Here is a 21,825-nt window from a genome sequence, read left to right on the forward strand (position 1 = left end):
GAATATTTGCATTATATACTTAACAGGCACGCCTAATCCAAAACTCCAAAATCCAACTGGCTTCCATGAGCATTTCCTTTGAGCATCATGCTGGTACTCAAAAAGTTTTGAATTTTGGAGCATTTTGAATTTCGGGTTTTTGGATGAGGGATACTCCACCCATGTAAGAACACATTAACCCAACATTCAGAGCAGGATTGCCTCTCTCAGGAAGTGGACAGCATGGTAATGAAGAAAAGTGGTCAAGAAGTCATGGATACTTAGACACACACACGGCACACACACCCATACACACAGACAAACCAACCTGGCCAGGAAGGAGGAGTCTTTCCTAATTACCTTTGCATCCCAGACCCTGGAACAGTGATTGCACTGGAAGCTTTGGTGTCCAGCAGAATCACCTGGGAGTCCTGTTGAAATGCAAATTCTCAGCAAGCTCCTCGGCTTCAGGCATACACACACACACTCATGCTCATATACACATCCTGCTCCAGTACAACTAGGACAGGACTTAGACACAGGATCATTAATCAGTAAGCCTCCCAGGTGATTCTGATGCAAGCAGACCTTGGATCCCTGTGTGGACCAAGGCCAGGCCCCATAGTAGGCCCTCAGGAAGGACTAAATTGATCAATCAGTCGAATGATCTAATGCCACAAACATATACTGAGAATCTAATGCACGACAGGCACAAAGTGCTTGTGTACAACACTGAGAAGTAACATTTTAAAAATAAATGGAGAAACACCCTTTCTGCCTTCAAATCTCACAGGCTTCGTGGTGGCACAGATATTTAAATGCTTGACTACAGTACAATGTGATACACACACTCATCCGGATAACAAATTTTTACTGAGCACCTTCTAGATGCTTCTAGGCACTAGAGAAACATCTGTAAACAAGACAGCAAAACATCCCTGCCTGCACAGAGCCGACATTATAGTGACAGGTAATAGGCAAAATTAAAAAGCCGAATGTATATATAGTTTGGATGGTAATACGTGCAATGGAGAAAACCTAAGCAAAGAAGGAACGGATAATAGGGTGCATCATTTTAAATCTGTGCCAGTTTCAAATCATCCACGTGGCTCTATTCCAGGAAGGTCTACATGCTGTCTCATGGCTGTTAAAATTCTACAAAAGAACAAGGGTAGGAAAGGACAGAAAAAGGAACGATGGACACGGGAGCGTGGGCTAGGGTGAGAGGGTGGGGGACATGAACAGTTTCCAGGATGAGATGAACGGTGGGCAAGCAAGTTCCCTTCCCTTTCCTTCCCACACAGGAATGTCCCTCCTGCCACCCCAGGGGCTACAGAGCAAGGATCAGCTCTGACTGAGCTCACAACGCATTTGCAGCAAGGACTGGATGCCTATGTGTCTCCTACCTTTGCCAAGCCCTATGTGTCTCCTTCCAGCCAATGTTATCAGCTTATGCAATGATGTCAGCCTTTCCTGGGTCATGAATGTCAATGGCCATTTTTAGGAAATTTTTTTTTTTTTTTTGAGATGGAATCTTGCTCTGTCGCCCAGGCTAGAGTACAGTGGCGCAATCTCGGCTCACTGCAACCTCTGCCTCCTGGATTTAGGCAATTCTCCTGCCTCAGTCTCCCAAGTAGCTGGGATTACAGGCACCCGCCACCGTGCCTGGCTAATTTTTTGTATTTTTAGTAGAGATGGGGTTTCACCATCTTGGCCAGGCTGGACTCGAACTCCTGACCTCGTGATCCACCCGCCTCAACCTCCCAAAGTGCTGGGATTACAGGCATGACCCACTGCGCCCAGCTGAATTTTATTTTTTGAGACACAGTCTCATCCTGTCTCACTCTGTCACCCAGGCTGGAGTATAGTGGCGCGATCTCAGCTCACTGCAACCTCCACCTCCTAAATCCTTAATTTTCCCCAAAATTAGCCTGGGTTCAAGCGATTCTCCTGCCTCAGGCTCCCAAGTCCCTGGGACTACAGGTGTGCACCACCATACCCAGCTAATTTTTGTGTTTTCAGTAGAGACGCGGTTTCGCCATGTTGGCCAGCCTGGTCTCGAACTCCTGACCTCAAGTGATCCACCTGCCTCAGCCTTGCAAAGTGCTGGGATTACTGGCATGAGCCACTGCACCCGGCCCATTTTTAGGAATTATTTTTGTCATAAAAGGAACAAATGATCACAATAAAAAATGTGAAAAATACTAGAAAGCAACATTCCCAGTATTCTTACCCCTACTGCTACCTCAGGCCACGTTTCGGTGTGTTCTGGCCAGAGTTGCTATCTAACATAGCTAGGACCACTCCATACGCATATAATTTCGGATCCTGCTCTTGTTATAACATATGCCTTTTTACTATATATGTAATTTTTAAACCACTACCTATGCATTTTTCTGTTGAAAACAAATTCTATATAAACATCATTTTTAATGGCTATATAACATTCCACCCCATTAATGCACTATATTTTATTAACCATTTCCCAATTCTTGGGTATTTAGGCATCCAAGTTCTCATAATTATTAATTACCCTGAAAATAACTTTATATGGAAAGGTATCTCGAATAATTCCCTCAGAATAGATTCCTAGAAAGAGAATTATGGAAAATGTGGAGTGTTGGAGATGAGCAGTCACCACACAGAGAGTCCACGGTTGAGTCAAATTTCAGCGCTGCACCTCTTGGCTGCAGAGGCAGAGCCCAGAAGCCAGCCGCCTTCTGCCGCCTTTTCAACCTCGATGGTCAACAGTTTTAGAAGCCGGCCGCCTTCTGCCGCCTTTCCAACCTCGATGGTCAACGGTTTTAGAAGTGACATATTTACCTGCTGTCGGAATCCGAGGCAATCTCCTTTCTCCCTCCAAAGCGGATCTGGCACTGCACAGAAAAAGAAGCTGCTGAGATCAGCTGTTGGGATGGCACACTCAAAACGTCATAAAACAGCCTACACAGGGCTTAAGGGTCAGGGAGGGGACACGGGACCAGAAGCTCTGCATGCCAAGTGAGGACGTCCCTGTCCCCTGGGTATCAGCACAAGACTTAAGAAGGTGCGCACCCCAGCCTTGAAGCTGCCACTTAAAGGAAACCCTTATCTCCCTCTTGTACAGAAGCAAGCCTTGTGGGAAAACATTGCTAACAGAAAAACAAAAGCACACAGCCATCTGTGCATTATCCAGGAAGCTGCTCCTGCCTGTCGGCAGCGGACTGTCTACCACACAGAGCTCTTCACGGGCGATAATTACAACTTCTACAAGTCTGTGCTGAATGGATCCCTTTGGACGAGCCCCAGAGTTGTCATGACTGGCTATGACGTTACAACAGCACAAATCAAGCCTCATATGAGTCATCTGGTTGTGCAGAATGACAATTTACTGAGGGTGGGAAAAATAAAAGCAGGCTACTTCTTTTTTTTTTTTTTTTTTGAGATGGAGTTTCACTCTTGTTGCCCAGGCTGGAGTATAATATCGATCTCAGCTCACCACAACCTCTGCCTCCCGGGTTCAAGCCATTCTCCTGCCTCAGATACCCCAGTAGCTGGGATTACAGGCACATGCCACTATGCCCGGCTAATTTTTGTATTCTTAGTAGAGATGGGGTTTCTCTATGTTGGTCAGGCTGGTCTTGAACTCCTGACCTCAGGTGATCCGCCCGCCTTGGCCTCCCAAAGTGCTGGGATTACAGGCGTGAGCCAATGCGCCCGGCCCTGCAGGCTACTTTTTGAATTGGTAAAATTAAAATATAGATAACATAAACATTGCCATTTTAACCATCTTTAGGTGTAAATTTCAATTCACAATGTTAAGCAACCATCACCATTATCCACTATTCTAATTTTCTTAAAAAAAAAAAAAAAAAAAATAGGGTCTCTCTCTGTCACCCAGGCTGAAGGGTAGTGGTGCCATCATGGCTCATGGTAATCTCGAATACCTAGGCTCAAGCAATTCTCCCACCTCAGCCTCCCAAGTAGCTGGGATTACAGGAACATGCCACCAGGTCCAACTCATATTTTTTATTTTTTGTAGAGACAGGGGTCTCACTATGTTGCCCAGGCTGGTCTCACACCCCTGGCCTCAAGATATCCTCCTGCCCCAACCTCTCAAAGCACTGGGATTACAGGTGTGAGCCACCGTGCCTGGCCTACTTGTCTTTTCTTTTAAAGGTATAGTATCTCTGCTATGGGTAGCACGCTTGCAGGGTTCCTAAACTTATTATCAAAACTACTACAATGTGTGTGTGTGTATCTGTGTGTGTGTATGTGTATATGTGTGTGTGTATATACATATAATTTTAAATAACATATTTGTCAAAACACATGAAACTGTACACTTAAATGGCTATATTTTATTATATGTAAATTATACATCAATAAAATTTATTTTTGAAAGTCATGCAAAAAAAGTCATATGCAACACTTTAACCGTCAAAATAACAATAATAATAATAATGATAATAACAGCAGGCTAGGCGCGGTGGCTCATGTCTGTAATCCCAGCAGTTAGGACGGCCGAGTTGGGCGGATCACCCGAGGTCAGGAGTTCGAGACCAGCCTGGCCAACATGGTGAAACCCCACCTCTACTAAAAAATACAAAAATTAGCCGGGTGTGATGGCACGGACCTGTAGTCCCAGCTACTCAGGAGGCTGAGGCAGCAGAATCACTTGAGCCCAGGAGACAGAGGTTGCAGTGAGCTGAGACTGCACCACTGTACTCCAGCCCGGGAGACAGAGCTAGACTCCATCTAAAAAAAAAACAGCAGCAGCTCTGGGCATAAGCTCCACGTTATTTCTCTCTAACTGCTACCTTTAAAGTAGTTCAACTTGCCTCTTCGCCTTATTATATTTTCCATTTCTGCAGCAGAGAAAGAACCAGCTAATAACATGGGCTCCAGATGTTACCATGTTAACAGAGGACCAGGCTCTGTCCAGGCCCTTTACCTACTTAAACAAGCCAATTCCCTCAGCAGCCATACACAGATAAGCGACCCAGTTACAGAAGAGCAGAGAGCTGCTCAGGGAGGGTGCACGAGTTGTCCCTGTACACACAGAGCTAAAGAAGTAATAAAGCTGGCCTTTAATTCCAGCTACGTCTGAGCCAAAAGCCTGTGTCCTTCCTACCATACAATGCCTCAAGGCTTGCATAGATACTGCATTCTCTGGGCTCACTTCAATACTCAGTGTACACCCCGGCACATGTGGTGGCATGCACCTGTAGTCCCAGCCACTCAGGAGGCTAAGGTGGGAGGATTGCTTGAGCCCAGGAGTTTGAGGTTACAATGAGCTATGATGGTACCACTGCGCTCTAGCCTAGGCAACAGCAAGACCTTGTCTCTAAAAAATAAAAAAAAAATTTTAACACACACCCCTATTAAAATACTTACCTCCCTATAGTGTAATTACATACATAATTATAACTGTCAACTGCCCCTTCCAAAAAGCGAGCTCCTAGAATTCCTAGATTTGAATCCTAGCTCTGCCTCTTACTATGACGCCTTGAGCAAGTTGTTGGATCCCTCTGAGCTTCAGTCTCTTCATCCGTAAAATGAAACCAATTGTAGGAACTATAATCTCACAGTGTTGTTGGAAGGATTAAATATAAAGTGCTTAGCAGAGAGCCTGGCACACAGTGGAGGTGTAATCAGTTACAGCTAACAGCAGCATGCATCTGGTACATGCGGCAAGCAGATTCCAGTCTCACATCCAAGCTTACTTCCAAGCCCAGCCGGAGTCAAGCATCACAAACAGCATCACATCAATCACAGCAAAGCTACCTGGAGTGTCCACACAGCTGGGGGCAGCAGCAGAGGACCTCAGGCGTGGCCTCCATCCTCCTTGTCCTAGCCTTCTTGTGCTCAAGGGTCCTAACTCCAAACCACCACCTCTGCACCCCTCAGAGTTGCCCTCAAACACAACTGCTTGGAAATGAGACAATGAGACTTTGAAACCCACATCAATGACTTTTTTTTTTTAATGAGACAAAGTCTCATTCTGTTGCCCAGGCTGGAGTGCAGTGGCGCAATCTCAGCTCACTGCAACCTCCACCTACCAGGTTCAAGCAATTCTCCTGCCTCAGCCTCCCAAGTAGCTGGGATTACAGGTGCCTGCCACCACACCCTGCTAATTTTTGTATTTTTAATAGACACAGGGTTTCACCATGTTGGCCAGGTTAGTCTGGAACTCCTGACCTCAAGTGATTCGGTCACCTTGACCTCCCAAAGTGCTAGGATTACAGGTGTGAGCCACTGCGCCTGGCCCAGTACCTTTCTTGAAGGGACATCACTGACGGATGGGGTCCTCTAGAGGGCTTTGGGAATTCAAGACACAGGACTTCCTCCAACCCAACTTTGACCGTGTTCACTGCTCTATCATTTCCTGGGAAAAATGATTAGATCACTTCACTGTTCCCAGGTATAAAGTGGGAGTTAGTCTGTGTATGTTATAGGGAAGAAATGACCTACATTAATTATCTGACACTATTACTCGACCAAAAAGGCAAATGTGTGCTTTCTGCTTACCTGTTTCACTGCATCCAGCAGTCGCTCCAGCAGAAATTGTCTTTTGTCATTGTTCTGTGATCCTAAAATGCAATGAGGCTTAATTAGTTCTCTCTGACGCTCGGACACGGCTGTCCCCAACTAGATCAGTCCTTTCCTACTGATCTTTAACAAAATCAGTAGCACAACTAGGTATCAATAATCTGTATCATTACAATGAAGTTTGGCTATTGCCTGTTACTGCATCAAAGGAAAACAGCTAAACTAATTTTCCCCAAATCTGAACATGTCTAGAATGGTCTAAAGGTTTCTCAACCCTTGGCACTACTGACGTTGTAAGATGCTTAGCTGCATCCATGGCCTCTACACACTACGTGGCATTAGCACACACAAACCCCTGAGTTATAACAAAAATGTCTCCAGGTAATGCCAAATGTCCCCTGGGAATCAAAACTGCCCCCAGTTGTCAACCAGCAGCCTAAAATAAAATATAAGTTTCCCAGTACAGCAGGAACTGCTCACTGGCTGTTCTCACTATCATCTCCAACATCCTTTTCCCATGCCACCTTCAGCAATCCAAGCTGTGAAACCTGATTACTCCTCTTCTCAGCAGCTGAGGTTGAATTTAAGCAGTCTGGCCAATGAGAAGACAGCAGAAGTGGCTCCCAAAGTTCTGGGAAAGTCATTCCTTTCTGATAGAAAGAAGAGCTATGCAGGGCATCACTCCCTCCGCCATCCTTCATGCCTTAATCATAAACATGTTGGGTGGAGCCGGAGTAGCATTTTGCCACCACGACGTCATGAGCCTGAGAGAAAGACCTAGAGAATCACAAAGACACCAGCCCTGATATCACTGAGTTGGTAAGCCAAGACTAGAAACAAGCTAACACTCACAAAATAAATAACCCTATTTGTCCACACCACTGCACATTGGGCTGTTACTTGCATCCAAAAGCATTCCCAACTGACACACATGACATACACTGAACTTCCATTTAGGAAGGTCTGGGGCAAGGGCACTTGAAAGCACCAGGCAGACAGTTGGCAGAGCCACACCTGATCTCCACAAGAGGCCCAATGACTCCAAGCAAGATACAAAGCCCGGAGTATGATGCACCAGACACAGAGCACATTGACTTCAAAGGATACTGAAATTCAGTTTCTAAGGGCAGACGCTCCACACTGCAGGCGTTGAATTGCCATCAGGCTGCTTCTGTCTTGGGCAACTCTACGTGGGCTGCACCAGGGAGTAGCAGCAGGGCATTACCTCAGAGGTGGTCAGTGATTCCTCCAGGTCAAGCCAGGGCCAGCTGGTTGATAACCACCACCACCATGTGCTGGGCGCATCCTACATGCCAGGAACCAAGCTAAGCACTATGCATGCATCATCTCCCTTCATCTTCACATCCACCCTATAAGCCAGGATCCCAAACACAGATGGGAAAGCTGAAGCTCAGGGAAGTCAAGTGATTGTGTGTGTTGATCCACCCAGGACTTATTTAACTTCTAGTGTGTGTGAGGCAATGTTTTAAGAGCTGAGGACACAGGAGTTAAATGGTGTAAAAGATCCATCTTCTCATGGAGCTAAAATCCTACTAGAAGGCCGGGTACAGTGGCTCACACCTTTAATCCCAGCACTTTGGAAGGCTAAGGCAGGAAGATTGCTTGACATCAGGAGTTTGAGACCAGCCTGGGCAACAAGATGAAGCCCTGTATCTACCAAAAACACAAAAAATTAGCCGGGCGTGGTGGCACACACCTGTGGTCCCAGCTGTTCATGAGGCAGAAGTGGAAGGATCACTTGAACCCAGGAGGCAGAGGTTGCAGTGAGCTGAGATCGTGCCACTGCACTCTGGCCTGAGTGACAGAGTGAGGCCCTATCTCAAAAAAAAAAAAAAAGTATAAATGTAAACTAATCAATGAAAAAGTGTTAGAGAGTCACACTAGGAAGAAAAAACAAAGACAGTGATGGGATAGGGAGGAAGCAAGAAGGCTGCTTTAGCCAAGGCAGCCACTGAGGGCCTCTCTGCACAGGTGACATTTGAGCTGAGCCCTCTATGAAGAGAAGGAGCAGCTATGGAAAGACAGGGCAGGCCAGTGTTCCAGACAGAGCAAACAGCAAAGGGAGAGGCTCGGAGGTAGGATAAGCTTGGCTCTCGTCTTCCAGGACCAGAAGGAAGTTTGCTGTGGCTTGAACAAAAAGCAAAAAAGCGGAAGGAAAGATCAAACAGGCGGGCAGAGGCCAGTCACATAGGATCGTGTGGGCCGTGATAAAGGGGTTAGACTGTTGAAATTTGAATACTAATTGGTGGAACAGTGATCCTGACTCAAGACCTCTAAAGCCTGTGTTAGGACCATGATACCAAGGACCCTGCCTTACCCCCAGGCCTGGTAATGAAACCAGTCAGCAGATCCTTTGAGACACACAATAAAACAACTGACTCTTCAAAAAGTACCGTTAGGGGAGGGGGGAGGGATAGCATTGGGAGATATACCTAATGCTAGATGACGAGTTGGTGGGTGCAGCGCACCAGCATGGCGCATGTATACATATGTAACTAACCTGCACAATGTGCACATGTACCCTAAAACTTAAAGTATAATAAAAAAAAAGAAAAAAAAAAAGTACCGTTAGTATTTTTTTCTGGAAGAGGTTTCGATCAAGAATAGCCTAGACACCATTCCCACCAGCCATGAGGCATCTCAAGGCATCGCTCAGGATGGCTATAGACCCATCTGGCCAAGGTCCTCCAACACCTCTTGACACCTGTGTCTATCAATCAAACGCTCTTTGTTTCAGAATCCAGGGTTTGGATTCTGATCTTTCCTCCCTAACACCAGAATAGAAAAAAAGTCAGGCTTGCTTTCTTCCTTTTTCCAAGTATGAGTGAGCCCGACAGCTCTACCTGCCCTTGAGCAATGCCAACTGGAAACTTGACAGGGTTCCCCGCACTGGAAATGCCTTTGCTATTTTTTTCTCATCATAAAAGCAATTCATGCAGGAAAAAAATTGAATAATATCAGGAAAAAATGTACAAAGAAAATAAAAATCTCTTTCATCTCCCCAGTGGTAATTTTTTAATGCAGTGCTTCTCAAACTTTAATGTCCACACAGATCTCCTGGAGATCTTGTTAAAAAGCAGCAATTTATTTGTTGGCATTTTTTTCTGAGACAGGATCTCTATCACATGGGCTAGAGTAAGTGGCACAATCATAGCTTTCTGCAGTCTCAACCTCCTGGGTTCAATCAACTCTCCTGCCTCAGCCCTACGAGTAGCTGGGACTACAGGCACAGGGCACCACTCACAGATAATTTATTTATTTTTATTTTTTATACAGACGGGGTCTCACCCCAGACTCAAGTGATCCTTCTGCCTCTGCCTCCCAAACAGCTGGGATAATAGGTGTGAGCCACCACACCCAGCCCAAAAGGGAGGTTCTGGTTCAGGAGGTTGAGGATGGGGCCTAACTCTTTTTTTTTTTTCTGAGACGGAGTGTTGCTGTGTCACCCAGGCTGGAGTGCAGTGGCCCAATCTCGGCTCACTGCAACCTCCACCTCCCAGGTTCAAGCAATTCTCCTGCCTCAGCCTCCCAAAAAGCTGGGATTACAGGCACACACCACCACGCCCAGCTAATTTTTGTATTTTCACTAGAGACAGGGTTTCACCATGTTGGCCAGGCTGGTCTTAAACTCCTGACCTTGTGATCCACCCACCTCGGCCTCCCAAAGTGCTGGGATTACAGGTGTGAGCCACCGCGCCCTGCCAACTCTGGGTTTCTCATAAGCTTCCAGGGGAGCTGATACTGCTGGCTCCTTTCACACCTGAATAACAAAGATTTAGCACCTACCCTTCCTGATATGCACAATGATCCTCGATGTCTTTTTTTTTTTTTTAAGAGAATGTGGCTCTACTGCTTGTTCTGGATGACATGTCAGCAGCCTCCTCTGCCTTACTCTGCAAAGCCTCTTTTCATGATGGGGTTGGGGGAAGAAAAGAAAAACCTGTTCTTTATACAAAAACTACCCGAGATTGTGCAGGTCTCAACCCAGAGGCTCACACTTCCTGGCTGTGATCTCTCTGCAGGCAAGAAGCTGTCAAGTGAGATAACCTTGACCTCAGAAGGGGCAGCTGTGGCCAACTTAGCCCTGAATGAGCTTAAGAGAAAGGGGTCAGCCAGGCACAGTGGCTCACACCTATAATCCCAGCAACTTTGGGAGGCCAAGGCGGACGGATCACATGAGGTCAGGAGTTCAAGACCAGCCTGGCCAACATGGCAAAACCCTGTCTCTACTAAAAATACAAAAATTAGCCAGGTGTGGTGACGGGCGCCTGTAGTCCCAGCTACTCAGAAGGCTGAGGCAGGAGAATCGCTTGAACCTGGGAGACGGAGGTTACAGTGAGCCAAGATTGCACCAATGCACTCCAGCCTGGGCAACAGAGTGAGAGTGTCTCAAAAATAAATAAATAAGACAGAAGGGGTTTTACTAGGCTGAAAGGAGCACAGGTGGTCTCAGGACCACTTATGAACTGAGAGGAACAGTGGAGAGCACTGAGCAGGAAGTCACAAGGCCTGAGCTCTCATCCTGCCTGGCCTGCTTGCTAGCCATGTGACAGGGACAGTCACTTCCCTTGTCTGGCCACTGGTTTCTGCATGAGATCATGCCCTTCTAGCTCTACAGTCTATGGAGACTCTGCAGAGACAGGCAGGCAGAGCAATCAATGCTACCAGTCTCCTTCTTACCTTCTCCCTTTGAATCCAGTGGAGAGTACAGCACCTCCGCCAGGGCCCAGAAGAATCTGCCAGCTTCAAATGTTGCCACCACTCAGAGAGAAGTAGGAAGAATGTGCCCACCTACGGAATCCCAACCACAGGCTAAGTCATTAAATGACCTATTTAATCCGTGACAAAGAAGGAAAAGTGGTTCCATTCAGTAGAGAACACTGCGACTCAGAGAGGAAAAGACCTTTACCCAGGGCTAGACTCATGGGAAGTGGCCGAGGAGGGATACATTTCCAAGTCCATGGGATCCTGGAGCTGCCAGCTGCTAAGCCCTGCTCACCCTTGACCTCCATCACAACCTGCAGCAGTGGCCCAGTGCAAATTCAGCAAACACTTTGCCACACAGGAGCGATCAAACCCCATCTTCCTGCTTCCTCATCTCCAGGGGCAGCCCCCAGCCAGCAGTCAACCAGGTGAACAAGAACAGGCTTCTTTCTATTTCTCATTTAGATCACCATCAAAATGAAAACAGAAAATGGAAAGGCACCCAGGGGAATACCTCCAGGGGTCCACAAACCTGTCTGAGAAATGCAGTCAGCTGACACCCCCAACTCTACTCAGAATCCTCACGTGCACGGGAAAGTCAGTCACCTAGTTGGGTCTCTCTTTAATGTTTTGCTGTTGTTGTTTGTAGACGGAGTCTTGCTCTTGTCACCCAGGCTGGAGTGCAATGGCGTGATCTCAGCTCACTGCAACCTCTGCCTCCTGGGTTCAAGTGATTATCCTGCCTCAGCCTCCCAAGTAGCTGAGATTACAGGCTCCTGCTACCATGCCCAGCTAATTTTTGTATTTTTAGTAGAGACGGGATTTCACCATGTTGGCCAGGCTGCTCTCAAACTCCTGACCTCAGGTGATCCGCCTGCCTTGGCCTTCCAAAGTGTTGGGATTACAGGCATGAGCCACCGTGCCCGGCCTTTGTCTTCAATGTTTAGAACCCTCAGGATCTAATGTTAAATGTTTAGAGTCCTTTGGGTCCTACATTAATTTTTACCACAAATCTCTAGCCTTCTGCCTGGGGTCGCCATTCAAGCTACAGTGACCTCCTGGAGAGAAAGAGCAGAAATTAAGAACAGGATAGTGTGGGTTAGAATCCTACTTCACCAGCCATGTGATCATGAGCAAGTTACTTAACCTCCCTCCTTCAGGCTCATCAGAGAACCTACCTCTTCGGACGATGAAATGAGGGAAATTGTATTGTGCACCTAGAACAGTGCCTGGTATATACCAAGCATTTAATAAAATTAGCTATCATTATCATCATTGTTGGCAACCCTTACCCCAAGGTATCAAGATCTCTGGCTCCCAGAAGTCCTTTCAACTAGCTACCTTCTCTCCAAAGCCCAGGCAAAGCAATTCAATCCAAGCCTCTGTGTTTGCTGCCCTGGGAGATGAAAGGGTGAAAGAGGACCCCTGGCACGTGGGGAGGGGAAAACAAGCAGGAGGCAACCAGGCACTCCGGCTATATTCCTTCTTTAACCCTAGCAACCCTGGAGCTCCAGGTAAACTGGTTCCCATTCCACAGAGGTCAAGCTCCTTAATCAAGGCCACACAGATATATATATATATATTTATTTATTTATTTATTTATTTATTTATGAGACGGAGTCTCGCTTTGTTGCCCAAGCTGGAGTACAGTGGCGCCATCTCTTCTCACTAAGGCCTCCACCTCCCATGTTCAAGCAATTCTCCTACCTCGGCCTCCTGAGTAGCTGGGATTACGGGTGCCCACCACTGTGCCTGGCTAATTTTTTTTGTATTTTTAGTAGAGATGGGGTTTTGCCATGTTGGTCAGGCTGGTCTCAAACTCCTGACCTCAGGTGATCCACCCACCTCGGCTCCCGAAGTGCTGGGATTGCAGGCGTGAGCCCCCACGCCCAGCCCTGCAGATATTTAAATAGTGGTATTTCGCTGTCTCTCCATGCAGTGGTGGAGGTGATGTCATGCTAGACATTTCCCTGGTGAGATCCTTGTAACACATTAAGCAGGTACAAGCAAGAAAAGAAAAAGAAGGCAATGCTCTTTGAGTGCCCACTGTGTGCGAGGAATTCTGCCCAAGGGCACACAGTCAAGCAGGTGCTGCATTGGAGGCTGAGCCCTGCTCTCCCTAACTCTCAGGCAAGTGTTCCTTCCACACACCACACTGTCATCCTGGTGGGGACCAGGGCAAGCTCACTGAACAATTGGGAACCTGAGCCGTGCTTGCAAAACTGGGAAGGACAGAACAGGTAAATCCATAGAGACAGAAGGCAGACAGGTGGTTGCCAGGGGCTGGGGTGGTAGGGGGATGGGGAGCTACTGCTTAATGGATATGGAGTTTCCTTTGGGTGATGAAAATGTTTTGAAACTAGATAGAGTGCTGATTGCTCAACAATGCAACTGTACTAAATGCCCCTGAACTGCTTGCTTTAGAACAACAGTTAATTCTTTGTTTTCTGAATTTCACCTCAATTAAAAAAAAAAAATTTAAGAGATGGAGTCTGGCTCTGTCAACCAGGCTGGAGTACAGTGGCATGATCATAGCTCACTGCAGCCTCCAACTCCAGGGCTCAAGCAGTGCTCCCACCTCAGCCTCCCAAGTAGCTGGGACTACAGGCATGCACCACCACACTAGGCTAATTTTGTACGTTTTGTAAAGACAGGGTCTCGCTATGTTGCCTGGGCTGGTCTCAAACTCCTGGCCTCAAATGATCCTCCTGCCTCAGTCCCTCAATGTGCTGAGGTTACAGGTGTGAGCTACCACTCTTGGCCCAATATTTTTATGAGAAGGACTGCAACAGGTAGATGTTGGCTGAGAAAATGTTCCTATTCTAAGGAACAACTACAGTAGGATTCTCCGAAGGGCTAGACAAGGCAACTGCATGGAGAACCCAGTCCCCATATTGAATCACACAGTAGAAAACCTACTCCCAGCTGGGTGAGGTGGCTCATGCCTGTAATCCCAGCACTTTGGGAGGCCAAAGTGGGTGGATCACTTGAGGTCAGGAGTTTGAGACCAGCCTGGCCAACGTGTGAAACCCCATCTCTACTTAAAAAAAAAAAAAAAAAAAGTGAGCCTCACGTGGTGGCATGCACCTGTAATCTCAGCTAATTGGGAGGCTGAGGCAGGAGAATCACTGGAACCTGGGAGGCGGAGGTTGCAGTGAGCCGAGATCACACCACTGCACTCCAGCCTGGGTGACAGAGTGAGACTCCATCTCAAAATAAAATAAAATGAAATAAAAAATAAATAAATAAATTTACATATATTTATATTTTTATAAAATAAAATGAATAAATGTAATAGAAACCATGCCTTGCTTCCACGGGCCCCTCCTGCACCCCTGTCTCCCCCTGCCTGGCATGGCTCTTCCTTCATGAGATGGCAAGTCTCATGGCAAAGGCCCTCTGTGACAGCCACCCCTGCCTCAGTTGCTGTTCCTAGCTCTGGCCCTTTTGCTCTCATTTCCTTTACCCTGCACTGAATTATCTATGCAGTGGCTAGAGCATCGGGAAGCGCAGATGAATACACAATAAATGACTTACTAGTATTACAGGATACACACAATGATGTTATGTGATTCATCCAATGTGCCCTGCAAAACTGCAATGGACACAGCATTTCTCTAAGCCCTGCGTGTGCATCTGTGGCGGGCTGCCTCACATGATTTGTTTCTGATTTTCACTGAACCTACACCTTTAGCATACCTTAGAATGGGGGTCAGCAAACTTTCTCTGGAAAGAGTCCCGCAGTCAATATTTTAGGCTTTGTGGGCCAAAGGGTTGCTGTCACTACCCAACTCTGCCACTGCAGTGTGAAAAACAGCCATAGACAATATGTAACGAACAGGTCTTGGGCTGGATTTAACAGCCCACTGCCCTGGCAGAAATAATGAAGGCTGGCAGGTTAAAAATTAAAACAATAGTGTCGGAGTTTGTAGACCTTACACCCACCGTGCGGTTAGATGGTTAAACGTGAGAGTTCCCCAGCAGGCTGTAGACCAGGCCCACATCATAATCATGCTCCCATCTTCCCTTGCCCTCTAACCAAGGCCCCACATACAGAGTCTTGCAGGGAACAAGGACATCATCAACCTGTTGTCACTGCAGAATTCATTCTCAGTTACACTGGCGGGCATCTGGGATGCCTGGCGCTACCAGCCCAATGATGACTTTAGTGTTGCTGCTATTGTTTAACTCCCATCCCACCCCCCAAAACCCACAACCATTCCAAATAAAGAAACTGAAAGAAAGCAGAAGCAAAGGAGGAGGGGGGCAGAAAGGGCTGCCCAATATATGCCCGGGGCACATACAAGACCAGGAGGGACCCCCGCAGTGCCCAAGGGGTCAGGTGGGGCATGGAAATGAGCAGGGTGGGCTGGCAAGGCACAGATCGCAAGAACGGAGCAGGTGCCCCTCTCAAGATGGCAGCTGCTAGCCAGCTCCAGCAGACAGTACCTCACAGCAATACCAGCAATTGCCCCATCTCCTGGTTTTTCAAGAGAGGCTGAAAACCCAGCTTTTTTATGTCAGTTAGTTGGCACCTAATTATACTCTTGTGAGAACAATGTTCCAGCCAACTTGACATGAAACAAACACAACACACCTGGGGCCAGGTCCGCCACCAATCCGCCATACTGAGACATACATTTAACCCTCACATCTACCTGGAAGGTGGGGGCTGGCCGCCCTGGTGAAACAGACAAAGGAACTGAGACTTGGAGACATTGATCATTTACCCAAGGAACAGCTCAGAGGTGACAGACCTGACATTTTACCCCAAACCTTGTACCCTTCAACCTCCACAAAACCAGGCTCACTCCTTGAATGGCTCAATCTTAGCACAGAAAAAGGGCTACATCATCAAAGTGCTGCCAAAGAAAAAACAACCTCCCGATGGCTGACTCAAACGTTCCCTTCTCAGAGAAGCCTTCCTGCAGAGGGTCCCCCAAGGGACACACTGCTGTCTCTCTACACAGTGCTCCCATGGCCCTGCAGTCCTGCCATAGCGCTGATGTAATCCCCATCATGGGAGGGATTATGCATTGTGAGCTCTCGGACATAGAAGCCTCACGAACTCTCCCATCACAGAAGGAACTCAACAATTGTTGAATCTAGATTCTGGTGCAGCTCACTTCTGTGGCTCCCCAAGTTGCTACTTTAAATAAAAAGGACCAGAACTGGCCAGGGCACAACGGCTGCCTCATTCCTGTCATGGGCAGAGTGAGGTGGTGGTTTTATCTGCTCTAGACTTAGCATACGCACAGATAAAATGGACAATCGTTCTTCCCCAAAGTCAGGGCACTGGCTCCCAGTATTGTAGGGTGAAGTGGCACACTGGCCCAGGACAAAAGGACAGACTGTCTGCCAGCACACAATGGAAAGAGACAGGCTCTGCATGCAGACAGATGGGCTCGGGCCGTCCATGTGGGCTTATGGTGTCTAAGATCAAAGACAAAATAAATGAACAAAGAATGGGGACCATCAATTTACTCTAGAGCAGGCCGGGCATCATGGCTCACGTCTGTAATCCCAGCACTTTGGGAGGCCAAAGCAGGCAGATCACTTGAGGTCAGGAGTTCAAGACCACCCTGAACAACATGGTGAAACCCCGTTTCTACCGAAAATACAAAAATCAGCCAGGCATGATGGCACCCGCCCGTAATCCCAGCTACTGGGAGGCTGAGGCAGGAAAATCGCTTGAACCCAAGGGGGTGGAGGTTGCAATAAGCTGAGATTACACCACTACACTCCAGCCTGGGTGACAGAGTGTGACTCCATCTCAAAAAAAAAAAAAAATTACTCTAGAGCAGGGATTGACAAGTATTTCCTGTAAAGAGCAAAACAGTAAATATTTTAGGCTTTGCAGGCCATACACTCTCTGTCACAGTTACTCAATTCTGCCATTGCAGCCTAAAAGCAACCATAGACAACAGTAATTGAATAGAAATGGCTTTGTTCCAATAAAAGTTTATTTGCAAAACAGGAGGCCAACCCAGTTCACCAGTTCTTGCTGTAGAAAACAAACAAACAAAAAAAAACACTAGCATGGCAATGTACAAAAACTTTAAAGAGACAATAGGCCAAGCATGGTGGCTCACACCTGTAATCTTGGCATTTTGGGAGGTAGAGACAAGGGAATTGCTTGAGCCTAGGAGTTTGAGACCAGCCTGGGCAATACAGTGACACCCCGTCCCTACAAAAAGTTTTTTAAAAATTAGCCGTGTGTGGTGGCACACACCTGTAGTCCAAGCTATGAGGGAGGCTGAGGTGGGAGGATCACTTGAGCCTATAGGTCAAGGCTGCAGTGAGCACTGATGACACCATTGCACTCCAACCTGAGTGACACAGCAAAATCCTATCTCAAAAAAGAAAGAATATCTTCCCTCCTGGTTGGAGAAATGCAAATTATATGCCTATTAATAACTACCACATGGCACCATTATGTAACTACAAATTAACCAATAAACTTTTTTTTTTTTTTTTTTTTTTGAGATGGAGTCTCACTCTGTCGCCCAGGCTGGAGTGCAGTGGCACAATCTTGGCTCACTGCAATCTCTGCCTCCCGGGTTCAAGTGATTCTCCTGCCTCAGCCTCCCGAGTAGCTGGGATTACAGGCACCCGCCACCACACCCAGCTAATTTTTGTATTTTTAGTAGAGGTGTGGTTTCACCATGTTGTTCAGGCTGCTCTCAAACTCCTGACCTCAGGTGATCCACCTGCCTCAGCCTCCCAAAGTGCTGGGATTACAGGCATGAGCCACCGTACCCAGCCTCCAAGAAACATTTAAAGTGAAATTCCCCAATGCTGGTAAAGCTATGATAAATCAGGTACACAACACTGGTAACAATCTATGGGTGCAGTAAGTTCTGAAAAGTGATGTGGCAATGCATATCAAAAGCTACAAAAATAAATCAAAATCCCTTTTCACACCTTGGAAATTAAGCTAAAAAGGAACAGGGGAAATGAGAAAAGATACAAATAACAATTTCACCTGGTCCTCTATGTTCCAGGTCCTGAGAAAAGCACTATACATTCATTACTTGCTTTAATTTCCATTTTCTGAAAAGGGAATTAAGAGTAAGAGTCAGAGTCAGGCGTGCTGGCTCACGCCTGTAATCCCAGCACTTTGGGAAGCCGAGACAGACGGATCAAAAGGCCAGGAGTTTAAGACCAGCCTGGCCAACATGGCGAAACCCTGTCTTTACTAATAATACAAAAATTAGCTGGGCGTGGTGGTACGCACCTGTAGTCCCAGCTACTCGGGAGTCTAAGGCAGGAGAATTACTCGAACCCAGGAGGTGGAGGTTGCAGTGATCACACCGCTGCACTCCGGCCTGGGTGACAGAGTGAGACTCTGTCTCAAAAAAAAAAAAAAAAAGAGTAAAAGTCAGAGAAGTTCAAAAATCTGCCCAGGCCAGGTGCAGTGGCTCACGCTTGTAACTCCAGCACTTTGGGACACCAAGGTGGGAGGGCTGCTTGGGCTCAGGACTTCAAGACCACCCTAGGCAACATAGTAAGGCCTCGTCTCTATGAAAATTTAAAAAAAAAAAAAATTAGCCAGGTATGGTGGCACACACCTGTAGTCCCAGCCTCCTGGGGAGCTGAGGAGGAAGGATCACTCGAGCCCAGGAGGTTGAGGCTGCAGTGAGCTATGACTGCACCACTGCACTCCAGCCTGGGTGACAGAGTGAGACCCTGTCTCAAAAAAATAAGACAGAAAACAAAAAACTGCCCAACTTCTTCAATAGGGAGTTAAATCCAGAACTTGTCTGTATCCGAAGCTTTTCCGTAATAACACAATGACTTCCTGAGCATCAGTGGGCACGAAGATTTGTATTGCAGTGTCCTAGTGTAGGGGTCAGTCAACTATAGCCCCCGAGCCAAATCCAGCTGCTGACTTTTTCTAAATAAAGTTTTATTGGAACACAGCCACGTCCTTTCATTTACCCATGGTCTGTGGCTGCCTTCAAACTACGACAGCAGAGCTGAATACTTGAGGCTGAGACCAGATGGCCCACAAAGTAGAAAATATTTACTATCTGGCCCTTCACAGGAAACGCCTACCAATCCTATCCTAGAACACCATAAATGGAATTGACTGTCTTTTGCAATGGGAGAGAGGTTAAATAGCTGCAGTACATCAATTTGGTGGAATGCTATGCTGCCTTTTCAAAGAATCATGAAGAGAAGGAACGTGGATAAGTGCTATCATGTAAGCAGAAACGCTCATTCAAACGGAGATACAATGCAATTATGCAAAATGCATATATAGTGTATGCTTTGAACAAAGGCAGAAGAGGAATACCTACAAATTTAAATATTAAATGTGCCAGGAATGTATATTTAAAGGTATATTCTGTTTTCACAATAGTTTTTAATGTCATTTTGGGTTTTCGCTTTTTTTTTTTTTTTTTTTTTTTTAAGTTGTAGGAGGAAAGAGCAGATTCCAAGAAACACAGATGCAAGCGAAGAAAAATGAGATGGAGTGGGCAAGTTTCCCTCCTCAGAGGAAGCGGGGTACTGCCTGGGTGAGCAGAGGAAACACTAGTGCCAGGTCTCTGAAGGGCTCCCGGACAGCAAAAAGTCAGGGCAAGAAAAAGAGTCCTCACTCCCCTTGCAGGATTCAAACTGCTCAGCCCCCACCTAACCTGCTCGCCTACTGGCTCTCCCACCTCAGGAAAAGGCAATTCTGGTCAGGTACAGGGGCTCACACCTGTCATCCCAGCACTCTGGGAGCCCGAGGTCAGTGAATCACCTGAAGTCAGGAGTTCGAGACCAGCCTAGCCAACATGGTGAAACCCCATCTCTACTAAAAATACAATAATGAGCCAGGCATGGTGGCGCTCGAGGCGGGAGAATCACTTGAACATGGGAGACAGAGGTTGCAGTGAGCCAAAATCACGCCACTACAGTCCAGCCTGGGTGACAGAGCGAGACTCTATCTCAAAAAAAAAAAAAAAAAGATAAGGCAATTCCAACCCCTTTCAGCTGCTCAGGAAGAAAACCTAGGAGCCACCTGCCTCATGAAGCCTCTGCGGCCACATCACGTTCCTAACCACCCCATCCAAAATTACAGCAGCCCTTCCCCTGAAGTTCATCCTCCATCCAGACAATTTAGTAGGATGGACTCCCAGCCACAGGCTCCAGACTAGACTTATGGTCCAGACCTGGCCAACCAAAATCACAGTGATGAGTCGCAGGATGACCACATGGCCAGCCCGCTCCATGGAGGAGCGGCTGCCTGTGGATGAAGCCAACAGAGAGAAAAGACGAGTTGACAGCCAGACAGAAAGATAATCCTGATAGTCCTTTAACACGTGGATCCAGCTAAGCTCGAAGCCAGCCCTATGTCTAGACTTTTCCATTACAAGACACCATATATTCCCATGCTGTTGAAATCAGTTTCATCAGCTTCTGCCACATTCCACTGAAAAGAGTCCTGGCTAACACACTCAGCACGATCCCAACAAAATCCTTTTGCTTCAACAGACCCCAGTGGTAACAACCTTTTGATAAGTGATGTTTGCTGAATGTTGAACCCCAAATTTCTGGCCAACCTCTGCTTCCACCAGAGCCCTTATTCTTACTAGCAGCATTGAAACTAGTGCAACCACTTTGGAAAAAATCAAATCAATTCAACTGAGTTTAATTATACGCCAAAAAAAAAGGAATCAAAAGTGATAAACTCTTCAATGTTAATGCTACTTTTGGAAAATCTCCCTACAGACATATCTAAAGGATGGAAAACTACCTTGAAAAAAAAAATGTTCACTGCATCACTACTTATAACAGAAACAAAAAAGAAAGAAGGAAAGCCAGGTATAGTGGTTCACACCTGTAATCCTGGCACTTTGGGAGGCTGAAGCAGGAGGATCACTTGAGGTCTGGAGTTCAAGACCAGCCCGGGCAATATACTGAGACCCTGTCTCTACACCAAATGAAAAAGTTAGACGGGTGTGGTGGCGCACCTTTAGTCCTAGCTACTCAGGAGGCTCAGGTGGGAGGATCATTTGAGCCCAGGAGATCAAGGCTGCAGTGAGCTATAATTGTATCACCACTGCACTCCAGCCTGGGCAACAGAGCAAAACCCTGTCTCAAAAGAAAAAGAGAGGAAAGAGAAGAAGAAAGGGAGGAAGGGACAGAGAGAGGGAGAGAGGCAGGAGAGGGAGAGAGGAAGATAGGCTAAGTTTCTACAACTAGAATCAATAGTTAAAAGTTGTACTACATGCAAAATGATGGATGAACGATGGACTGTACATTCCATAAAAGTGATCAATAGTGAGCCCATGGAGCAATGTGGTAAAGTTTTGTCCTGAAATGTTAATGGTGAAAGCAAGATGCAAAGTTGTATGATAATAATACAATTACTGCAGCCTATATCAGTCTCAATCTTTTCTTTTTTTTTTTTTTTTTGAGACAGGGTCTGAGGGGTCTGGCTCTGTCACCCAGGCTGGAGTGCAATGGTACATTCATGGCTCACTGTAGCTTCAACCTCCCAGGCTCAAGTGATCCTCCCACGTCAGCCCAGCCTCTCAAGTGGCTAGGACCATGGGCATGCACCACTACACCCAGCTAATTTGTGTGTGTGTGTGTGTC

The 21,825-nt window shown here is 46.8% G+C and overlaps 1 protein-coding gene across 14 annotated transcripts in view; it reads right to left on the reverse strand.

Moving 5' to 3' along the window:
- LOC129527637 (sorting nexin-29-like) overlaps window positions 1–21,825 on the reverse strand; it is a 173,974-nt gene that overhangs the window by 141,767 nt on the left and 10,382 nt on the right. For all 14 annotated transcript variants that reach the window (XR_008672650.2, XR_010131351.1, XR_010131352.1 and 11 more), the window contains exons 2-3: window positions 6,490–6,551; window positions 2,803–2,855 (exon numbers count right to left, since the gene is read on the reverse strand). Coding sequence is in view for 9 of the 14 variants with exons in the window: in XM_063699649.1 (XP_063555719.1) it covers window positions 2,803–2,855; window positions 6,490–6,551 (115 nt within the window). In the remaining 5 variants the exon portion in view is untranslated. The remainder of the gene's footprint in view (window positions 1–2,802; window positions 2,856–6,489; window positions 6,552–21,825) is intronic.

Source organism: Gorilla gorilla, chromosome 18, assembly GCF_029281585.2.
Source record: "Gorilla gorilla gorilla isolate KB3781 chromosome 18, NHGRI_mGorGor1-v2.1_pri, whole genome shotgun sequence".
In the NCBI taxonomy this organism is placed as follows: domain Eukaryota; kingdom Metazoa; phylum Chordata; class Mammalia; order Primates; family Hominidae; genus Gorilla; species Gorilla gorilla.